General features: G+C 45.4%; 1 protein-coding gene across 5 annotated transcripts in view; it reads right to left on the bottom strand.

The window, feature by feature from the left end:
* The window catches only part of LOC138526293 (zinc finger protein 664-like), a 381,633-nt gene extending 376,683 nt beyond the window's left edge, over positions 1 to 4,950 (bottom strand). The window contains exons 1-2 of one of the 5 annotated variants that reach the window (XM_069636865.1): positions 4,460 to 4,950; positions 3,032 to 3,362 (exon numbers count right to left, since the gene is read on the bottom strand). Coding sequence is in view for 3 of the 5 variants with exons in the window: in XM_069636863.1 (XP_069492964.1) it covers positions 3,032 to 3,055 (24 nt within the window). In the remaining 2 variants the exon portion in view is untranslated. Of the gene's footprint in view, positions 1 to 3,031; positions 4,434 to 4,459 lie in introns of those variants that run through there. The other 4 variants (XM_069636863.1, XM_069636861.1, XM_069636864.1 and 1 more) reach the window with 4 other exon arrangements.
* Positions 4,951 to 23,532: the final 18,582 nt, after the last annotated feature.

Raw genomic sequence — 23,532 nt, 5'->3', positions numbered from 1 at the left:
TCTACCATAAAAAGGAGACTGTTGCAGAACAAAACGTACCTAAAATATTCTATCGCCTCCCTTCTGAAGTGACGGTGCCCATCTACTCGGTAGACGAGCTGAACATTCGCATGACCTGTGTTTAACATATCGGCCTAAAATACTTACTAGAAAATGCTAAATGAGCATATACAACACATTCTGCATTTTCAAACATTCTGACTCCCATTACAGCGACCAGGCAAAGCGGACATGTCCCCCGCTCCCCTTGGTTGCTGTAACAGGAGTTGGGGTTGTCCCACGCTTCCATTAGATGTTAGCGGGGGACAATACAGAAAAAACTAAAGTAGAAAAAAAGAAAAAGGAACCCTGCAGTGCCAGTTCAGACTTGCAAACTTTTTGTGCAGCTTATGGGTGGCAAGTGTTTCTATGGTTCTCCTCCAGTAAAACTCGTACAAAATTTTTTTGTCTTAAGAGGATTGTGTATTGGTTCCTCTGAATCCGAACCGATTTTGTATAAAATATCACACATTTTGTCATTAAATCTATTAATGGAAAAAACAGAATATGCTTGTAGAGAGGCGCCTAAATCCATGTACAAGGAGTTATGTGATAGTGATAGCATTTTGGAGTACGTACCTTATTGCTTCCACAAGATTTTGCTTTCCAAGGAAATTAACACAAATTTATTTTTTAATGATGGGGTTGGGTATAGAAAACGGCAGTCTCAGTACCTATTTCCAAATAATGCCTTGAGTGGTGTTAAGGTACTCACCCAAATCCACCAGCAAATCGTCAAAGCTGTAGCTAATACAAGGGTCGATCTTAGCCAGGTAAAATCGAAGAAGTAGTAACAGAGAGAAGCCATGCAGCCTAGTGTTCATTCTTTTCATTTGTGGCACCAGAAGTCGGGTCTTAGCTCTCAGCTTATCTTTATAACCTGCAACAGCATTTGTGTTGGATGGACAAAAGCCCAAATATTGTAGTGAGGGAACCTTATCCAACCTGGAGTTTCCAACCGTCCAGTACATTGTCTTGGGCTTCCGTTTGTTGGTATAATTGATTACTTTGGATTTTGACCTGTGAAGCAACAATGGCGTACTCTGAGAGTAAGTAGAATTTTCCCTGGAGACCCAGTAGAGTTAAAGCTAACCAGTTAATCCTGCTGGTCCCCAATTTTACAAAGTGTGTGGTGTTTGCAGTACATAGTTCTTCCAGGTCAGTGATGTAAAGATTGAAGTGTGTGGCTGCGAATACGCTGTCTTGTCTAAGACCAATATATGTAACAACCGGCTGCCACTTCATGCCCTCTCTTGTTAAATGAATCTTAAGAGAGCTGTTTGAGTGGAGGCGTGCTAATATTTTTACTAGGGGATCAGGGATTTTCCATTTCAGTAATGTGGCCCATAGTTTTTAACACGGTCGAATGCATTGCTCATGTTCCACTGAGAACATTTAAACTGTGCCCATGGACGCCTTCTTAACCTCTGCTTATAGATGGTTAATGTTCATACCATTTAAATAGGTCACCATAGATTTTCTGAAACCAATTTGGAAGTGTGACAAGAGACCTAGTTTCTCTAGCCATCTATTCAAATCTCGAAGGATCAATGATGCAAAAAGTTTACTTGAGGCGTCCAGCATTGCTATTGGCCGATAGTTTGAAGGATTGGATCAAGAACCCTCCTTGAAGATCAGGATAATGCATGATATGCTCAAAGAAGGGGGAAAGACCAATGTATTCAATATCTTCATGAACAAAATACCAAACCACCAGACCAGATCGCTTTTGATAGTAACAGGAGCAAGGCAATCAGGCCCTGCGGCCCTAGATGCTTTTGCCTTAAGAATTACCATGTGTATGTCGTCCCGGGTCCAAAACTTCAGAACAGTAGTAAAGTTCTGGTCCTCTCACACCGGGACAGTAACAACACTCTACTCACAGGAGTCCCTGAAGTCACGATGCCCCCCTCCCCAAAGCTGTCTCACATGCCTTGCATTAGGGCTAAAAATTCAACCACAGGACTAGGAACATTCAACCGCAAAACTCCATACTCAAGGAGCTTCAACAGCTACAACTTCCAAGTCCACATTATGTTTAAAACGGCCTTAATTACCTACAAATCTGTCACAAACAAAACAGCACTCTACCTAGCAGAGAAACTCACATCTACGGAGGCATAGACACCACCAGAAGCAATGAGATTGCTAGACTCGAAAAGAACTGAATGAGAGAAATAAAACAGTGAACAGGCCTTTTTCTACTACAAACCCTCTTTCTGAAAAAACAAGGTACCCATGCAGATAAGACTGCCCCCTTCACTGTACACTTCAAAAAAGGAACTGAAGGTGCTACTCTTCAGAGATCATATCTTCACTCACTGATAGCTCCACTCAAACCAACTTCTGTCTCCGAAGCACCCTAAACTCATGCTTCCTTTATGCATCTCAGCCCATCTGCTATCTCCTCACCTTTATTGTAAACCCCTCAGCGCATCCCCTATTGTACACGGTTCTTCTGTTCCCCAGCTAGGTTCCATGTTTTCCATGAAAAATAAAAGGACCTTTTCTGAGGTTCAAATTACACACATGGGGAAAAACAGAGCAAAAAAGTAACAATAACACAAGAAAGAATTTGACTATGAACCCATGTCCACATACAGCCTACACGGAAGAAGAAACAATCTGCAACAGAAAACCAGAAACAAGGTGATGAAATACAAGCTACATGGATAGACTGGGCCGGGCTGTTACAGTAATTGGTAGCACAGGAGTCAACATGCAGCTCTCCAGAAGTTTTTTACAACAATCCCCATCATCCCTTACCATTTACTATGCTGGAGGGGGCTGATGGAAGCTGGAGTAAAACAGCTGGACAGCCAAAGGTTGCAGACCCCTGTTCTTGTATATAAACATGCTTTGGGAGATAAAACTAAACAAGGGCGACTCTGCCACTATCTAATGTGCTCTTGTTGGCAACACACGTTTTTAACATGCTCTGAAATGCTTTAACAGAACAGGTTAAGACAAACACATACAAAACAGATCTTACCTTATCAGAATCGTGTGCTGACATTTTCCTCTCCAATGCCCAGGGTTTTGACTCTGCTATCACCCAGCTGAGGATGAAACGGTCCAGTAATACAAATTGAGAAAGTCAGATGGTTTCTATCGAGCTGCTTAATGCATTCATCCTTAATCCATCTCCCATCCCTCGTCCTGGAACTCCATCTGCAAAGGATGAATCATTGCTCCTCGGATAGAATTAATCGGTCAACATTCCCGATGTACTTCTTTGGTTGCAAAATGCGTTCAACTGAATAGTTGTTCTCTTCTTTGATTAAATTGCCAACGCCAAGGTGGTTTTGTTACTGCAGTGGTTTCTAAAAGAACGGCAAAAACGTATGAAGGAACTTAACACATCTTGTTTTCTGTTTTGGAGGAAACCATTCATTCCTGGACTGAAAGAGCAAAGGGGTAGATTTGTGTACATCTCCCAACACGAGAGGGTGCAGATAGGATGAGACAATTAGCTGTAAAGAATTTATGCTTTCACGTGCTGCCGAGTTGTTGACAAAGATATATTGCCCCGATTAATCAAATGTATAGAAAGAAATGTTTTTCACCACCCACAGTAATGGGTGAGATTATGTTGTTTCATGTTATGTTTCCCCGCCTATATTTCATTTATAGATGTATCTGTTTTTGCACGGTGGTTTATCTTTCGTTTTCCCTCTCTATTATCCTACCTCTTATGTGTGTACAGCATCTTGTATCTTTTTTCCCAAAGAGATAATGTTTATTTGCGAAGGCGAATTATGTTAAGATCAGGGTTAGAAATTACGCATGCCCATTGGATTGGTTTTATTTCTTCATTGTGTCCCCCAAGAGGTGTACATTAGGGACAGTGCCTTGGACTTCTACTGCCCGCTCTGTCGGGTTCATTGCACACTCTTTTCCGCCACTATTGGTTCTGGAAAAACAGATTTATGTTCTCCTAGTTTATCCTAGTAATATTTAAGCATATCGCTCATGCCGAATGACTTGATGCCATCCATCTTTTTCATCCCTCCCACCGATTTAGTTAATGTCCACTTCTGCGGTTTACTGGCGATAGCGTAGATAACGAGCACGCCTATGTTTATTGTTTTATTCACCTAAAAACTAATATGCTGTGTATTTCCACAACCAGGTGTGCACTTATATCAGGGGCATTCCTTTCAGCTTCAGTTTACTTGTGTTATACAAGACTGATTATATTAATGCGGGTTTTTCCCCCACATCGGGGCGTGCTTTTAATGAAGTTCCAGGTATCAATTCTACCCGGGTTAGTAGCGTTTATCGATATCCGCCGATGCTGTGTTCATGTATCCTTTATTTATTTGTTGAACACCTATGCACAGTAATTTCGGCAAGGAAGGGGTGTGCGCTGCCTTCTCTCTCAACCTGAAGTGCTCATCCGCGCTTCGATGATACTTACGGTCGCCGGTGCTCTCCCCGCTTTAGGCGGGTCAGCAAGCAGAGGGCGTTCACGCGCTGCTGTCCCGTAACGGTACCCAGAGAGCAGCGAGCTCTGGACTATTCTTTAAAAACTGTAATTCGAGAACCGAGTGGTGATGGAGAACGTTACGTGATGATGTCACTCTTATGCGGACCCGCTTCGTCTTCTTATGGGTCATAAGTATTGAAACGCTAGACCGCGTATGATCATAACATTCGCCTTATCGCGATGGAATAGTAACAAGTGCAGACCTGCTTAACCTGGGTGTTGGTCCCCGGAGACTCCACCAGATTTTCACGTTCGTCTCGGAGGAAGAGCATGAAACCTCGCATTACGTTCATTTGTAGACCAATATCAATGGCGGTTCATCTTCGTGTATGATTCCAGACTCAAGGTTCTAGAATCATACACGAAGCGTGACGCCATTCTCAGAATTCTGCACATGACATAGCATAGAAGGTTAACACATTATAGCATCTCCCCTTCCACAAATATTTACAAACAAAACAAACAAGAGAAATTGTTCATGCAAATAGAAATAACAAAATTAACAATACTAAAGTATCTGCTCCAGTGGGAACAGTATATCATAAACTATGAACTTGTAAAAAGGATATGAAATTGAAAGACTGCAACCATTATGTAGAGATATCGCGAGAGTTACCAACTCTCGCGAGATCTCGCCACGGCAGCGAGGACCGCCCCCGCGCGCTTCGCGCGCATTACGGGAGCAGCAGAGGACGGGCAAGACGCGTCCTGCCGGCTCCTCCGAGATTGGGGCCTGGGGACCTACACTACGAGACATTTCAGTCCCACAGCCCTGCAGCAGTTATTAGGCACGTTTGCCTAGCCGCCTGGCTCTTTAATACTTACATGTTCGCGGCAGATGTCCCTTATACAATAAAAGACATCCAGCCATTAATTACGCCTCCTGTCATCTGTGCAAGAGTTTACTACATAAATTGGCGACGAGGATCACCACTGCAACCCACGTGGGAACATGCAAGGAGCGACGCCGCCACCCCCCTTCCTGCAAACTCCAGGTAGACCTGCCATCCCGTGGCCGCAATGGCAACCCCTTTTCACGACGTATGTAGAGGCGCTAGGTGGGGCAGGATTTTCAGCGGCACGGCGTAGGGCTATGTTACTTAATGCCCTGGGAGTGGAAGGGCAGAGGGTGTTTGAGAGTCTCACCCCGATCCCGGTGGCAGGGGACAACGATGACGTCTTTAAGGAGGCAGTTAGGAGAATAGTGAAGAGATTTGCCAGTAAAGAAAACACGGTGTTGCATAGAATACGCTTTTACACCCGCAGACAAGAAATATCTGAACCAGTCGACGACTACGTCACCAAGCTGCGGGAACTGGCGGCGCTGTGCAGTTTCGGCAACAATGCTGAGAGCCTCATCTGCGATATGTTGACAGTCCACACCAACAGCAGAAAAGTACAAGATAAATTCATTGTGGAGAAAGAATTACAACTAGAGAAGGCGATCGAAATTGCCAGAGCGGTCGAAGAAACAGCGGGAAGACGAAAAGAACTCATGGGAACCCAGAGTTCCGCTGAAATCCAAGCAGTCGCATTCCACTCAAAGAAAGAAAGACAGACACCAGAAACGAGAGAGGGGAGAGGAGGTAAGAAAGAACCTCTGAAATGCCACAGGTGCACCAGCACGAAACACCTGGCGTTCGATAGGGAGTTCCCAGCCAGAGACAAAGAGTGCTCCATCTGCAAACGCATTGGCAATTTCTCGTTGGTGTGTCGGTGGAGAAACAAGAAAGTTACCAGTGTAAATACGGATCACAACAGGGAGCGAGAATCGTCCTCAGAAGATATGGGGAGACCCACAGTCATTATGGTAAACAGCACAAGGGCAAGAAGAGAAAAGCCCCATTGCACAATCAAAATTGACGGTCGAGAAACAAGAGTTATGGCGGACTCTGGTTCGGACCTCACCATAATACCCCTACGGACATACAAGGAAATGGTGGGAAAAGAAAAGGTCCAAGTTCTCACCACACGACACAAACCCACAGTTTTTGGTGGGGCGTCAGTTGAACTACTGGGATATATCAAAGGGAAGGTGGAGTTTAAAGGAAGAGAAACCACCACCAGAGTTTATTTCAGCCACGAAGGCCCAGCAGTACTGGGATGGGACGACCAAGACAAGCTAAAAATCAAACTGGACCCCAGCACAGAAGACCAGGTACTGTCTGTCTGCGCGAGGAATGGGCCCATTGTCAAGAGTGACTACCCAAAACTTTGCTCGGAGGAGCCGGGTCACATCAAGGGCTTTGTCCATAAAATAATGCTCAAAAAGAATGCCGTCCCAGTCAAACATCGAGTGAGGCCAGTGCCAGCAACCGCAAGAGACACTCTCAGGAATCAATTGGACAAAATGAGAGCGGAGGGTGTCATTGAAGAAGTTGAAGCGTCAGAATGGCTGAGCCCAGTCGTGCTTATAAAGAAACCGAACTCACAAGAGCTAAGGGTGTGTATTGACCTTCGCAGTTTAAACTTAGAGGTCATCACCGCAACTACCCACTACCGAGCATAAATGAACTCATTCTGTTGATGAAGGAAGCCAAAATTTTCTCAAAACTGGATATGAGAAACGCATATCACCAAATACAATTGCATGAAGAGTCGAAACCCCTCACAGCATTCATCACACCGTTTGGCACCTATCAGTTCACCAAGATGCCATTCGGCTTATCGTCGGCAGCATCAGCTTTTCAACGCATGATGGATGTCTTGCTACGAAAGGTCAAAAATGTCGCGTATTTCCAGGACGACATCCTTGTGTACGCAGGGGATGAACAAACGCACAATGCCACATTGAGAACTGTCCTGATCAAGCTGCAAGAAGCAGGGGTGAGGCTACGCCATGAAAAATGCGTATTCAAAGCGAAAGAAGTCGAATACTTGGGGTACAAAATCTCAGAAAAAGGGATCAGTCCCAAACAAAATTTGATGCATGCAATCATAAAAGCACCGGAACCCACCAGCAAAGACGAAGTAAGATCATTTCTTGGACTGGCGGAGTATTACGCAAAATGTATCCCCAAGTTCTCAGAAACCTCAGCACCACTCCGTGACCTCCTCAAAAAAGGTTCGGAATTTTTGTGGCAAGAATCCCAGAAGAAGGCGGTTGAAAGTATAAAACGGCACATCATGGAAGCGCCGTGTTTACAGCCATTTAACCCAGAGTGGGATACAGTCATCACCACGGATGCCAGTGCATACGGACTAGGAGCAGTTCTCACGCAGAAGAAGGGGGACACGGAGCATGTGGTAGCCTTTGCCTCGAAGGCCTTGTCCTCGGCAGAACAGAACTACTCTACCATAGAGAAGGAAATGTTGGCATGTGCATGGGCGGTAGAACATTTTAGAACATATGTGTGGGGCACGAAATTCAAATTGGTGACAGACCACAAACCCCTCATCCACATGCTCAGCCCGGGAGGTACTAAAGTGTCCACACCCAGATTGGCACGCATTGCAACAAAACTGCAAGAGTACACGTTTGAAGTGCAGCACATCTCAGGATGGAAGAATTCGCAGGCAGACTGCATGTCAAGAATGCCAGAAGGTAAAGACAAGGCCACCACGTTTCTACAAGGAGAATGCATCGTGGCATCCATCACCGATATAAAAGCACCTGATTATATGGAACTCAGCGAGAAACACTGGTTGGAGGAAGACAGAAAAGACCCGGCTATGGCGAAAATCCGTGAGTGGATCAAGGAAGGGTGGTCAGGTGAAAAAACGATACCAGAAGGCATGAGACCCTATTGGAAGGTGACTGAAGAGATATCTGAAACGGACGGAATAATAATGAAGACGGACCAGATAATCCCACCCGTAGGCATGAGGAGCACCATTCTATGCAGAGCCCACGCTGGTCACCTTGGAAACACGATGACCCGTCGCAGAGTCCGGGAGGCCTACTGGTGGCCATCCATGGACCAAGAGATTCGCACCATGATAGAGCGGTGTCATGAGTGCCTCAATAGCGACAAAAGATTGAAACTCAGACAGGCACCCCTAATTCCCACAGAAGTACCAGAAGCGGTGTGGTCAAAAGTGGGCATAGACTTTATAGGACCCCTGGAAGCGATGGCACCAGAACATCGGTACGGCATAGTGCTGGTTGATTACCTATCCAAGTGGGTCGAGGCTGAGTTCGTCCCAAACATTACCACCGCGATTGTAATTGAAGTCCTCACTGAAATTTTTCAAAGGGAAGGCCTCCCCAAGGAAGTAGTAACGGACAATGGGGTACAACTGATCTCACGTGACATGGAACAATTCCTGAGAAAGCACAATATAGGCCAAAAGAAGGCGGCCTTGTATCATCCCCAAGCCAATGGGCTTGTTGAAAGGGCCAACAGGTTTATTAAGGGAGCAATCCAGCTAGCCACGGCCTCTAGAATGGACCCCCTAAAAACCACTAAGGAGGCCAGAGCGGCCCACAGACTCACTCCAAACGGAATCACGCAAATATCCCCGTTTCGAATGTTGAGAGGGAGGAGTGCAGCCTCCACGCTCATACCACCATGGTTATCCAAAGTAAGAGAAGATGAAGCAGTAGACATGTCAGAAGTGGTGTGGAGAATTGAAAACAGCAAGGCACGCATGAAAACGTGGAGTGACCAAAGAAGAAGAACCAGGAAAGCGTCAGACATTGGAGGGGGAGATTGGGTCAAAATAAGACTACCGAAAAAAGACCAAATCACAGGCTCTCGGTTCAGCAGACCCACCAAAGTGATTCACAGGGGAACAAACCATGTCTGCACCGAGGATGGGCACACATGGAATCTGGAAAGAGTAGCCCTATATCAGAAGAGACAAGAAAGAGCAAGAACCCCGGAGAGATAACATGCTGAAGAAGGAATAGACAATGAGCGAAGGGAAGAACGTGAGCCCGAGAGAAGCTACAGAGAAAGGGAAGAAACAGAGATGGAACCGGAATCACCCATGCCAGAACCAGAACAGGAGCAACAGGAAGATCGCACTGGAAAGGGTGACCGACCTAGAAGAGAGCACAGAAGACCGGTGAGATACAGTGACTATGTTTTGCAATGAACTTCCTTTGCCTCACCAAACGGAGGTGTGTAGAGATATCGTGAGAGTTACCAACTCTCGCGAGATCTCGCCACGGCAGCGAGGACCGCCCCCGCGCGCTTCGCGCGCATTACGGGAGCAGCAGAGGACGCGGCAAGACGCGTCCTGCCGGCTCCTCCGAGATTGGGGCCTGGGGGCTTACACTACGAGACATTTCAGTCCCACACTCCTGCAGCAGTTATTAGGCACGTTTGCCTAGCCGCCTGGCTCTTTAATACTTACATGTTCGCGGCAGATGTCCCTTATACAATAAAAGACATCCAGCCATTAATCACGCCTCCTGTCATCTGTGCAAGAGTTTACTGCACATTAGTTGATTAGTTTGTCACCACATGGAAATATGCTGCACCAGGTTTAATAATATATGTAGTCCTGTTTGTAATTTCTCACAATCCTTCTAGATCTAGAAGTCACATGTTCATTTCCCATCACTTCTCCAGAAGACTTTTGCTTTACATTAACATCATTTGTAGGTGTGATATCATGTTCATCAACCCTCTGGAATATAGGATTGTCGACAGTCTTTTCTCCTGTAGCATCTTGGTTTATTACATGTCTCATTGTCTCTCCTTTCCTTGCTAACACAACGTCATCACAAGACCATCTCTTTCCATCATCTAAAATTACTGATTTGTCAGAACATTCAGTTATCTTCTGTGGAGAGCGAAATCTTGATTCTCCCTTCATTACCTCCCTGGGTTCTCTAACCCTAACCCAGTCTCCTCTCTTAAACCTGCTATCCACTACATGTTTTTGCTTGTCATATTAGATCTTGTACGTGTTTTGCTTTTTCTTTACTCTCCTTACTATCTCTTCCAAATCAATTTCTTTATTCTTCTTAGATATAAGCCAAGCTGGTCTAAGTCTGTTGGTGGCAATTCTTCCTCTCATGAGAGTAAATGGTTCCTCTTCCGTCACCGAATGTGGGGTTACTCTATACGCATTAAGTGCCTCTTTGAGTGTATCCTTCCACAGCAAATTATTGGCGATGGCTAACTGAATGACCCCCTTGATAAATCGGTTCATCCTCTCTACCAAACCGTTTCGCATGGGATGATATAACGCTATGGTACTATGCTTGATGGTTCGCTCTTTTAGGAAACTTTGAAGTTCCAGAGATAAGAACTGAACTCCATTATCCGATATAAGTTCTTGGGGTTCACCCTCTCTACTGAATACCTTTCAAGAAACTTCACAACTTTCATAGCCGTCACAGATTCTTCTATCACTCCACATTCCAGCCATTTGGACGTATAGTCCACCAACACTATGAGATAGACTTTTTGAGGTCCAATCATCTCATAGGGACCAGTTATATCAATAGGTACTTCCACAGGTTGTAACGGTGTGTTCCGTGTAGTTTTTTCTTTATCACTTACTGCACATGCAGTGCATTCCTTGACAATTACTTCCAACTCACTCCACATATTCGGCCACCAGTATGCTTCTCTGACTCTCCTCTTCGTTAGGCTCCTTCCCGCATGGCCCTCATGGGCAGTTTCCATAATTTTGTCTCTCAACACTCTTGGTGGAACTATTCGATCACCTCGGTAGATACATGTGTAACCAGTGCCCTCTACACCCTCCAAATCCAGTTCAATCCCCTCCTCCTCACCTGAACCTTCAGGTATATCTTGAATCCGCCTTTCTTTCTTCCTTCCTATGGATCCTTTTTTTTTGTAGAGATAGGGCTTGCTCCAAGAGGCAGCCACCGTGGCTGCTGATAGATCACAGCGCACCACTGGCTGCTCTCTCGGGACAAGCCCTCCAAAAGGGGAAAAAAGCCAGGAGGCTAAAACAAAACCCTTACAGGAATCCTGAATGTGATTAAGGATCCTGGTGTAGTGATCTGCCGAGATCTGAAGACTGCACTAGTGGTAGCACAGGCGGAATATTGTAAGGAACCCCAGGTGCGCTGGTATGAAGATTGGCAGCAAGTTGGTCCAGAGTTATAGTGCAGAAATCTCCAGTAAGCACAAGCAGCAAAAAGGCAGAAGGTTTGACTGACAGCTGGCAGGTAGAAGGCTCGACTTCACAAGCAAGATGAAGCTCTGGGGGATATGGAAGGTAAGCCAGTGGGTAGAGAAGGGGAACAGAAGGACAAGGGGAAAGCAGGGAGGACGAGGGAAAAAGGAAAAGGACAAAGAGGAAAGAGGCAAACGGAAGGGGCACAGAAGGTAGCAGGGCGAGGAGAAGAAATACGGAACAACGGGGCACGGGGCCGGCAGGAAGAGGGAAAACAAGCTGGAAGCGCTGGACGAGCAGGGAAGCGTGTCTCCAGGGCAGGAAAAGCCGCGGTTGCAACGCGACGGCCGCCGGCTACAACAGGAAGTTAAATCCTCCGGCGGCCGCACGTCGCAACCGCTAGACTGGGAACGAGCGCTGGGCCCCGAACGTAATGGAACGCTCAATGGCGTCCAAGCCGCCAGCGATTCCAGAGACTATGGGGAGCCCAGCGCGTGACAACATGTGTCGTAACATGACATTTCATCCTTTATCTTCTCCCACAATCTGATGCTTGTCTCCACTTCCTTCCAATCACTTCCAATAGCCATCCTCAGATATTTTTGTTCAACATCCTCCTTCATGGCTTTGATCCAATCTTCCTTCAAAAAACTAGGATGTATGTGCGCTATGATGCACTCTGCACCTTGATCTTCCATCAATTCTTCAGAAATATCATATCCATTACCTTCAGTATCAGAAGGCAACTGAGAAAAACAGTCAGCTACCACATTTGACACACCTGGCATGTATTTTATTTTTACATTATACTGCATGATGATCAAAATCCATCTCCTAATACGTGGAGACGTGGGTTTTTCGAATTCAATACATGTATGAGTGGCTTGTGGTCTGTTCTAAGATCTGTGGGAACACCCCAGATGAGGCTCTTGAAGTGTTCTAAAATCCATTTCACCCCTAATGCCTCCCTTTCGATGGTTGAATAATTTTTCTCTGCTCCCTTTAATGTTCTGGAGGCAAACGCAATAGGCACTACTAATCCATCCTGTATTTGTTCTAAAACACCTCCCAATCCAATGTTGCTAGCGTCAACTGATATCATGGACCTTGCCCTGGGGTCAAACATTTTAAGAGTGGGTGCTTTATTTATTAATGACTTTATGATGTTAAATTCTCTCTTGCATTCATCTGACCAAACGAATCTTGTACCCTTGGACATTAAGCACCTCATGTGTTCCGTTTTGTCAGCGTAATGGTCAACACATTTTGAGTAGTATTCTGTAAGACCCAACAAACTTCAAAGTTGGTCTTTATTAGTTGGATCAGGAATTTCAAGGATGGTATCACCAGTGTTTCTTTAGGCGTTATTCCTTCAGCATTAATGCAATGGCCCAAATAAGTTACTTCCTTTTTCTTTATTTTACATTTATCAATCTTGAGTGTGAGGCCCTTTTGTTGGATAACTTGTAGCACACCAAGTAGCTTTGCGACATGATCATCTTCAGACATGGCAGATTAATATGTCATCTTGAAAATAATGTACCCCATTTAAACCATTAAATAGGAAATGCATCCGTCTCTGAAAAACAGCGGCTGCTGACGCTAGCCCAAAAGGCATTCTCTTATACCTAAAAGCACCTAATGGAGTGATAAACAATGTCAGATGTCTAGACTCTTCATCTAGCAATACCTGATGATATGCAGAAGACAAGTCTAACATTGTAAACATTTTTGCTGGCTTCATAGTGGTGAGCATTTCCCCAATATTTGGTAAAGGATGGCGATCTACCCATATGTTGTTATTTAGATCTCTCAAATCGACACACATCCTGATCGATCCATCTGGTTTCTGTACAATAACAATTGGGGATAGCCATTCAGAGCTATCAATAGGTTCTATAATATCCTGTTTGCACAATTTCTCCAATTAATTTTGCAACGCTTCTCTGGTGACAATCGGTATATTTCTCACTTTGTGGACAACTGGCTTTGCTCCCTTTTTTAGTACAATGCGGTGCTTAAATCCTTTCAGAATGCCAATATTATTATTGAATACTTTGGGGAAACTCTTGGCCAGGTTTTCTGATGTATCGCAGCTTTTGTCAGTAATACTTAAGATCAGTATATTTTCCCCAGGATGTATCCTTATCCTCAAAGAGGCTTGTTCCCACCAACCAACAATGGAAAATCCTTTCTCTGCCATATACAATTTACAGTAAGTTTTCCTTCCTTCAATGTTCAAGTGTACTCATGTGTACCATACAATGTTAATAGGTGACTTGCCGTAACCCGTTTCTCTCACTTTGGCCACTTGCAGATCCTCCTTCTTCCCTTTTAACATATTTAGGAAAGTTTCCCTGTCCACCATAGTGTATGGCGACCCGGTGTCCATCATAACTCGTAAGGTTATGCCATTTATAGACATGGGTACCCAAGGACCGACAATGTTCTCACCTTGGTCACATATTAGAATCTGTATTTCTCCTTCAAATCCATTGGTGATTGCTAGAAAGCTAATCAGGCCACCTAAGTCTTCCAATGCCTTTATACTGGTCATGTTTCCTCTACCTAAACGACCAGAATTTCTCTGTGTATTGCTCATGTAGCAGGAATTAAATCTGCCTCTCCCTCTGTGGCTCCGGCAGACTTTTCCAAAATGTCCCAACTGGCCACATCTGTAGCATTCTGCAGAGAATGCAGGACATTCTTTTTCCACATTTGTATGTCTACACCAGCCACACTTGAAGCATCTCCCTTGCAACCTATTCTGACCCTCTCTGTCTTGTTGTGGTATTATTCCAAACCAAAATCCATCTTCACTATCTTCTTCACCATGGCAATAAGAGCCTCTTCCTCGGTTTTGTGGCTGCTATCACAGGCATCCTGAACGGATCGCACCTCAGCACATTCTGCCTTGCTCTGGATCTCTTTCATGCACTTCTCACCCAGTTCCCCAGTTCCATTGACCTAGCAATCTCAACAGTCTGTTCAAGCGTTGGGTCTTTCGCTTGCCATAAACAATGCTGAATGCGGGAGTCCGCTACATGTAAAACAAGTTGATCTCTCAGATATTCTTCTGCTATGCCTGTGAAATTGCATGAGGAAATGAGACCCCTCAAAGCAGCCACATAATCATCCACACTTTCACCCCTCAATTGTCTTCTTGAAAAGAACCTGTAACATTCAAGGACAATGTTTGTTTTATTGCCAAAATGCTTGCTCAGTTTGAGCCATACTTCCTGGCACTGCTTAGTGAGTCTCCTGACCCCTCTTCAGCATCAGTCAACTCGGGTAATGTCCGAAAGATCCTCAGTGCCTCTGCTCCTACACAATTTAGCAACGTAGCCTCCTTCAAGTCATCATTAAATTTTGCCCCACCAATTGCCCTCAGATAAACCTGGAAGCTATCCTGCCATTGCTCCCAAGTGAACACCGGATTCCCAGGGTGGGCCAAAAATTGAATTGGAGCCGCAATGTTCTACATTTTGTAACAGAGGGTCCCTTAAATATTTATTGTCACCTGTATGACTTGTGGCTCTCTGGTTCTCTCTATTAGTACCTCGTGCGGTGCTTCCTTTCACAATATCAGTAGAAATGCAACTCTGTTTGGGCAGTTTACGGTACAATTGTCTACCACTTTGAATATCAATTGTTCAATATTTTGTAGTGGAGCACTTCAAGGTTGCCAATGAAGTTCCTTCCAATGTTCACTTATGCACACTCAAAGTCTGTTGTTTATTAATTTTCATGTGACTGCCTCTATTCTTTAAATGTCATTTCCTTTAATTTTGTATGTATTTGCCTTCCAATCTGGGAATCTGCCTGTGTTCCTGTGCTTCCGTGTTACTTTTGTGTTTGGATGATATAAAAAGTGGCGTTTAATATGCCTTCGTATAGTCACAGCACGTAAAACTTCTCTGTGAGGCCGTAGTCATGAAAACTTTACTTTGTTTCAAAATGGTGGCACGCAAACGACGTTTTGAAAGGTCCTTTACTCATAGTTTACTCTAAAATGCAGGACTTCCTTGTCTAACATCATGCATTCGGCGGCGCTGGGTGCATTACTCTAAAGTCTCTTCTGTTGGACCTCTCACCGCGCGTCAGCTCGTAAAATGCTCAATGTTATAGTATATCTTTAGGCAAAGCTTCGCAAGGGTTTCTTTCACCGGGGCTCAGGGTCCCCTCTCACCTCTAAATTTGACTGTCCACACGCTTTCACACACCGATGCACGTGCAAATCCTAACGGCACATCAATACTGCCTCTGCTGCGTCCTTCACAAACTGGTTATTCTCTTTAATGGCTGGGGACTCCTCACACAATTGTTCCTCGTCGCCAGTTGAAGTATTTAATAATAAGTTAATACGCATATGATGTAACATATTACATTTATTTGTAGAGAAGTCCCCAGGAGGACCAACATCAATGGCGGTTCATCTTCGTGTATGATTCCAGACTCAAGGTTCTAGAATAATACACGAAGCGTGATGCCATTCTCAGAATTCTGCACATGACATTGCATAGAAGGTTAACACATTATAACAATTGTCAGGGCTGCCATGTGTCTATGTTCCCTCAGCAGGGTTCAAGGGATGCCTGTGTAAGAGAGACACTGCGTGCCGCTCAGTTGTTTTTATTTATTAACAGAACAAGAATATGTGTGCTTATCCAGATAGAAATAAATTAGAAATACTGATAGTGAGTTGTAATTTCTGATTTTTTAAAGATTTCTTTGTACATACTAAATATTCAACTAGCATAAGTTTGGGTGTGGCGAAAGTTTGCTGCAGTACAGGTCAGAGAAATCTCAGAGTTTTTGATTTTCAAAAGTAGGCAGGTCTGACAATCATTGTGAAAGAACTATGGAGTCTTTATTCGTTTTTATTTACTACATTCTTCTCAAGCATTGTAATGTCACACATCAATAGTAGTATGTTTTATTTTTAATTTTTAAAAAAGCTAGAAAAAAAATCCATTTAGCCACAATTTTATTAAAGACAAAGAGGAGAAGTATTATGCTTTACTCCTTAATTCACAACTCGAGCAGCAATGACCAATATATAAGTTTCAACGAAACAAAAACAAAAGAACTACAATTTACTGGGTAATGTCTGTCTCTTTGTAGTTGAAACCGGCAGGATACCAGGAACGCACAGGAAAAGGGCAGGCACATGCTAAAGGAGAAAGATGGGAAACAACACCTTCAGTCCATAGATCACCAAAATCCAAGGGGACCTACAGCATCAGCAGCTAGATACAGAAGAGGAGCCATAAGAAGTCATGGACCTAATACGAAACCTAGCCGACCTACTCAATGACCAAACAGACCTAACAGAACAACTTACATCCAGATGATAATGAGGAAAATCCCCAACAAGACTGCATAAAGACCAACACAAGAACAAAACAGGACACTATAAAGAAAAAAATAAACTGCAAACTAATCAACGCAAAACCGATGTTCAACCATGCAACAGAGATCTACTATCTACTCTGCGACGGTTAAATTGATATCCTATTCTTCACAGTAACCTGACTGGATGACAACTATAAAGTCACACTACAGAGCGCTCTACCCGCAACTTCAAATGCATACAAGTAAACAGAAAAGGAAAAAGAGGAGGAGGACTTTCAGGAGCCTACAAAGAACACCTACAAATAAAAACAGTTGACCCACTGAACATCCCGAACTGCAAATCCCTAGTCCTTCACCTGAGATCGGACCCACAAACAAACCTCACATCCATACTCATCTGTAGACCACCAACCTACGACGCAACCTTCATAGAAGATTTCATGAGCATGGCCATCAAAAATGATCACTTTATCATCCTCAGGGACTTCAACATATGGTTCAATGAAGCGAATGTGAACTCGCAGAAATCACTAACTAAGCAGCTCGAGACAATGAGACGACCGATGGTGAAAGGAGCGACATGCACGGCAGGACACACTCTTGATGTAATCTTCACCAATATAAAACTGATCGCAACTGCGTCACCAATACAAATAATATGGAGCGACCATCTCATTATACCATTCCTGATCCAACTACCATCAAAAGCATCTAAAAAGCCCCAAAAGTACCCCCGATCTGGAAACCTACCTAAACCTCTTCAACCTATCATTCTCAACAGGGAGAGTACCGCAAGCATTCAGATCTGCGTACATCAAACAACTCTTCAAGAATACAACAGACTATGTGGAAGACCTCTCAAACTACAGACCGATTTCAAGCATTCTCTATTCAGCAAAACTATTAGAGACATATGTCTACGAACAAACACTGTAACACGTAGAAAATCATACAACTATTGGACCAGGTACAAGTTGGCTTCAGACCTCTGAGAGGGCACTTCTCTCTATACGGGACGACCTAAAGACCAACGCAGACACCAACACAAACTCGGCACTGATGCTACTCTACCTCTCTGCAGCATTCGACACAGTCAACCGTAACATCCTCATCAAGAGACTGGAAGAAATAGGGATCCCCGACACAGCGCTGCTCTGGATTAAATCTTGTCTGAAAGAACAGAAACTGTATGGATAAAACTATTCAAATCCACACCACGGGACACCACCTCTCGAGTACCACAAGGATCCTCACTATCCCTGCTCCTCTTCAACATCTATATGATGCCACAAATCAACCTCATCAAAAGGCACGGCTTAACATGCTACAGCTACGCAGATGACATCCACATCATCTACAAAATGGGCGATGAACAAGAGCTCTACCAAAGGATGAACACTAACAACCTCAAAATCAACCTGGGCAAGATGGAAATCATGGTTACATCCAGCAACCACGGAAACAACCAGTACATCCCATGGCCCTCTTAACTGGGAACAGCACCCACACCATCCAAAGTTGCGAAAAACCTGGGAATCCTAATTGACAGCAAGCTAACCCTAGAACCGCAAGTAAACGCGATAATCAAGAACTGCTTCTTCCATCTACACACAATCAAAAATATTCCACCATTCCTCTCCTTCACTCACAAAACACTGACCATCATCTCCCTCATCATGTCTAGGATAAACTACCCGAACAGCTTATACCTCAGAATGGTGGATTATTTAGTGAAGAAACTGCAAAGTAAATAGAACACAGAAGCCAGACTTCTCCTCAAACTCTGACAAAGGGCCCACATCACTCGGGCTAGAACATTCTGATCCAGTGAAGATATACACCTAGAGCCTAAACCATACATGAGGAAAAAACATGGTGGATCAGCATTTTCTTTCCTAGCTTGTCTCAGATCTGGTGTCACTACTTTTGATGTTGAGCCCCAAATTTAACTGTTCATCCCATAAGAAGGACTGGGGAGTAAGACAGACTGGAGTGGAGTGCAGAGAAGAACAGAGCCGTCCAAATGGGAGGGAGACTTGTATGTACCCTTCCCTATAAAGGGTCAAACGGCAAATAGGGGAAAGACATGGGTCCGACCTGATTGGATCACTGACAGAGAGCCTTAGAGGAACAAATGCTGAGAGAGAGGCATCCCGATCTCGGAACGGATGGACCACAAGGTACAGGGAGCGCACACCCGCCTGGAGGAACCCCTGGGGGTGATGGATGCTGTGCACCAGGGTGACCTAAGAGAGAAGGGATGTGGGCACTAGGTCTGTATGCTGGAGGTGGAAGGATAGCACCACCGAATAGCCCATTGAGGCCCCCTGCGATCTGCACACAACATAGGAGTGGTAAGTGTTGCACACCAGAATATACAACAGGGGAAGGGCCACGGGACACAGTCAATCAAAGCAGTAGGGGTAGGACAGGGTACAACAAATCAACCAACTCTACTAAAAAAACTCACCCTTTTGCATACATCTCTCAACCTCTGAACTAAACACAACCACATCTATACAGCACAACAAACGGCACGCACTTCACCACACCAGAACAACAAAACAAACGACACATAGCCACACACAACAGCACATGACGGCTACCAACCGAAAAACACACCCAGCCTCAGCAAACAGTGTATACCGAACTGAAGCTGCCAACAGTCTCTACCCCTTGTGTTGCCTCCCAGGCTCTTTGCAATGCCCTTGCCTCTCACTTCATTTAAAAAACCCAGGACATCCTGTCCACCCTCTCCACCCGCACCTCTCCACTCCCCTCTCCACCTGTGCTTGCTGACCCTCCTTTAGCCACCCTCCACCATCCTTCACGTCCTTTCCTCTTTTCACCCCTGATGAGGTCGCCAGACAAGTCTGATCTATGAAAGCCTCGTCAAAACAGGTTCATCCCTGGTCCTCTAAAACCATCAAGGACCACATTGACACCCTTGCTCCGGCCCTTGCTGATTTTTGCAACCACTCCTTTGCCTCGGGATCCTTCCCTCCCCTCTGAAGCACTCCTTTGTGCAACCTCTTCTCAAGAAACCCACAGCTGATCCTTCTTGTCCAACTAACTATCGCCCAATTTCCATTGCTCCCTTTCTTGGCAAACTCCTGGAAAAGTTGGCCATCTCTCAGCTTAACCTTCATTCCAATTCTGCTGGCTGTCTCCATGACCACCAGTCTGGCTTCAGAGCTGCCAGAAGCACGGAAACTGCTCTCCTGAACATCTGTGAAGATCTGCTCTCCAACCTTGACTCTAACATTCCCTCTGTCCTCATCCTCCTTGATTTCTCTTCTGCCTTCGACATGGTCAACCATACCATCCTGCTCAATCATCTCAGTGAAAACCTGGGTATCACTGATCAGGCTCTGGCCTGGCTGACCTCTTTCCTCTCAGATCGACTCTCCCAGGTCCAACTTAGGTTTTCCTTTCATCTATCTTCCTCTCTACCTGTGGTGTTCCGCAGGGGTCTAACCTCTCGCCCTGGCTTTTCAACCAATACCTGGCAACTATCGCCCACTGCATTGCCACTTTCTGCTCAAATTTCCAGTGCTACGCTGACGACACTCAACTTATTTTCAGGCTGCCCTCTGTCACCTACTCTCCCTCTCTCATCTCCGATTGCCTACACCAATGATCTTTGTCTGAATGCCAGCAAGACGGAGATCCTCCTCATCGGCACACCTTCACCATCCTTTCCCCTCACTCTCTGGCCGGCCGCCCTTGGCCCTCCTCCTACCCCCACCTGCGAGGCTAAGAACCTCGGGGTCATCTTTGACTCCACCCTTTCCTTCTCTGCCCACATCTCTGAGGTCTCTAGAAAGTCAAATGTCCGAGTGCACCTCCTCAGAGGTACTCTGCCTTTCCTCTCCTTCCCCCAGAAGCTCATGGTATCCCAAGCTCTGGTTCTCTCTAGCTTGGACTATTGTAACAGCCTCTTTCTAAATCTACCTGCCTCTACTCTCCGCCCTCTGCAACTAATCCAGAACAGGACTGCAAGACTTGTCCTTGGCCTCAAGCCCTGGGATCGTATCTCTCCAGCTCTGAAATCTCTCCCCTGGCTCCCAGCGGATGCAAGCATTAAATTAAAAACCCTCTGCATTGTCCACAAGGCTTTCTGGGGCCTGGGTCCAAAATACCTTCTGCTATCCCTCCGCAAATACCTCCCCTCTCGAGCTCTTCGCTCCTCTACCTCCAACTTCCTCAGGGTCAGTCATTTTTCAAAGAAACAAGCTGGGGATAGATCTCTGTCTTCGACTGGGGCCTCCCTCTGGAACAGCCTCCCTGCCACTCTAAAACTTGAGGAGAACCAACTCCAGTTCCGGAAGCACCTAAAGACCTTCCTCTTTTCTTCTGCCTTCGCTCCCCCTCTACCCTGCTGATCTGTTCTCTCTTGGCACTGTGCACCTGGCCACCCTCTGTCCTTCGGGCCCAGGTACCTGCTCACCCTGCCACCCTCCCGCACTGCCTCCGGCCACCCCTTGCACTGGGGTCTGTATTTGTACCCATACAGCCCCCCCTTTATCTTCCTGCACTTATCAGGCCTACCCTGTCTGCTGCCTTAAACCTAGCACTTGCAAATTGTTGGCTGCATTACCACTGTTTGTTGCCTTTCTTATTGATTTATTGTTATTTATCTGTTTCTCCTCTGCTTCGCACTTTCCACTTATCCCTCCTTCCATGCACCATTCCCCTCCCCCTCTCCCATGAACTTGCGCGTTCTCAATGTCACTGGGACTAGTAAGATCGCTGTTTTGTTCTGCCCTGTTTCCCCTCCCTTGCCTTGTCGCCCTCTGAAACACTTGTGTACAAGCGCGATAGAAATAAAATATCAATCAAGCAAAAAAAAACAGCACTCCACAGCTCCCTTGCTCTTTCTCCCACTCATTCCTACTAACTTACACCCCCTTACCCTCTTGCCTTACAGATGCACCAGATCACCAAGGGACCATGCAGGTGGTCACAGTGCGAGGTATAAAGACCTATAACACAACTTTAGTTTATCCGTTTGTATAGCGCAACCATAAAACCTGGGGGTTTGAGAGCACGACAAATAGTCAGAGAGATCATATAACAGTTAACAGAACATAGATAGTGTGACACTTTTTTTATTTGAATAGCAGCGTCTTGATTCCTTTTCTAAAAACTACCATAGAATTGATATCTCTATGTTCAGGTGGGATATCATTCCATGCCTTGGGAACTGCCATAAAAAACACACCTTTAATAACTTGGGTAAGGCTGCATTCGGGAATTAGTAGTTGATTTAAATTATTTGACCTATTGCCTTTTTTTGTCAGTACTTCTGTTAAATAGCATGGGCCAGACCCCTAAGATATTTGTTGGTGATAGTCAGCATCCGAAAATGGATCCTTGTGGCAACGGGAAGCCAATGCAGACCCTGTCTGACTTCCAAGACATGGTCAGTCTTTTTTAGACGTGCAATGCCTCTAACCTCCCTTTTCATAAGGTTGCATTAAGCAATAGCAGTATTTATCAGCCTGTATACATTTAAAACAACTAAAGTTTTTGACATTTTTAATTACTACATTCTTCTCAAGCATTGCAATGTCACACAGTAATAGTATGAAGTGGGAAAATGGGAGAACACCCTCCCCCCATTCTCATCCAAACCATGGCCCAGTGGATCACGGCCCAAGCCCCCCCCGCAAGAGGAGTTCGACCAATTCATCCCCTCACCGGATACCCAGTTCCCCTGTGTCCACGGCCCACACACCTGAGGAGCCTGCCCACTAGCACGTCCTGGTCAAGCCGACGCCTGCCTCATGGACCAGCTCGATTAGACAGCAACCACGAAACCCATCATCGTTAGGGATGCCATGACGACATAGCCAACAGACAAGAACACATGTGCCACCATGCACACCGGTCACCCACACATCAACCTACATGAAGAACATACTCAGTGCTATGACATAGTGGGCTGGCACACCCACGGACATACATCGTTGTTATTTTTCACATAGACCTTCTACAGCACCGCAGAAACGCAAGATGCCTGAAGAGCTTGTATATACGCTCGCAGATGCTTTCTCGCTATCCTATCCCTATAGAGATGTCATCATATATATATACTGCTGCTTGTGACACTCTGTCGTCCCGTGACTCCCATATTATAGATTATGTACCGCCACCCAGAAACTAGGCCCAAGTAGGCCGCAAGCAAGAGTCCCCAAGCAGGAGCCTCTCAGACGAAAATCCTCCCAAGACGAAAAAGCAAAGTGCTGACCACGCAGAACGAGCCCCAACGAGAGCCCACAGCTAAGGCCGCGATGTTGCAACCCACATGCCGCGCTCCTAGCGCCAAGTTTACACCTGCCACCGCCAAGCGCCCCTCAGAGCCGAAATACAAATCAAATGCTCATAATTCTGCTCCAGCTACGGTCTCTGCACACCTGACCAAGCCGAACTGACAAAATGCCAATCTTATGAGACACAAAGTCGCCGGTGTCCCACGTCTGGGACACAGGTTGCAACAACGAAGAGACAAGTCGGACACCTACAACGATGGTAAAGGCATGATCATCAGCCACTAGCAAGAGCTGTCCATTGTCCACCACTAACACATAGTTGCACATTGT

Source organism: Ambystoma mexicanum, chromosome 7p, assembly GCF_040938575.1.
Source record: "Ambystoma mexicanum isolate Mex_15411 chromosome 7p, UKY_AmexF1_1, whole genome shotgun sequence".
Taxonomy (NCBI): domain Eukaryota; kingdom Metazoa; phylum Chordata; class Amphibia; order Caudata; family Ambystomatidae; genus Ambystoma; species Ambystoma mexicanum.
The sequence above is the reverse complement of the archived record's forward strand: the minus strand, read 5'-3'. Positions and strand labels throughout refer to the sequence as shown.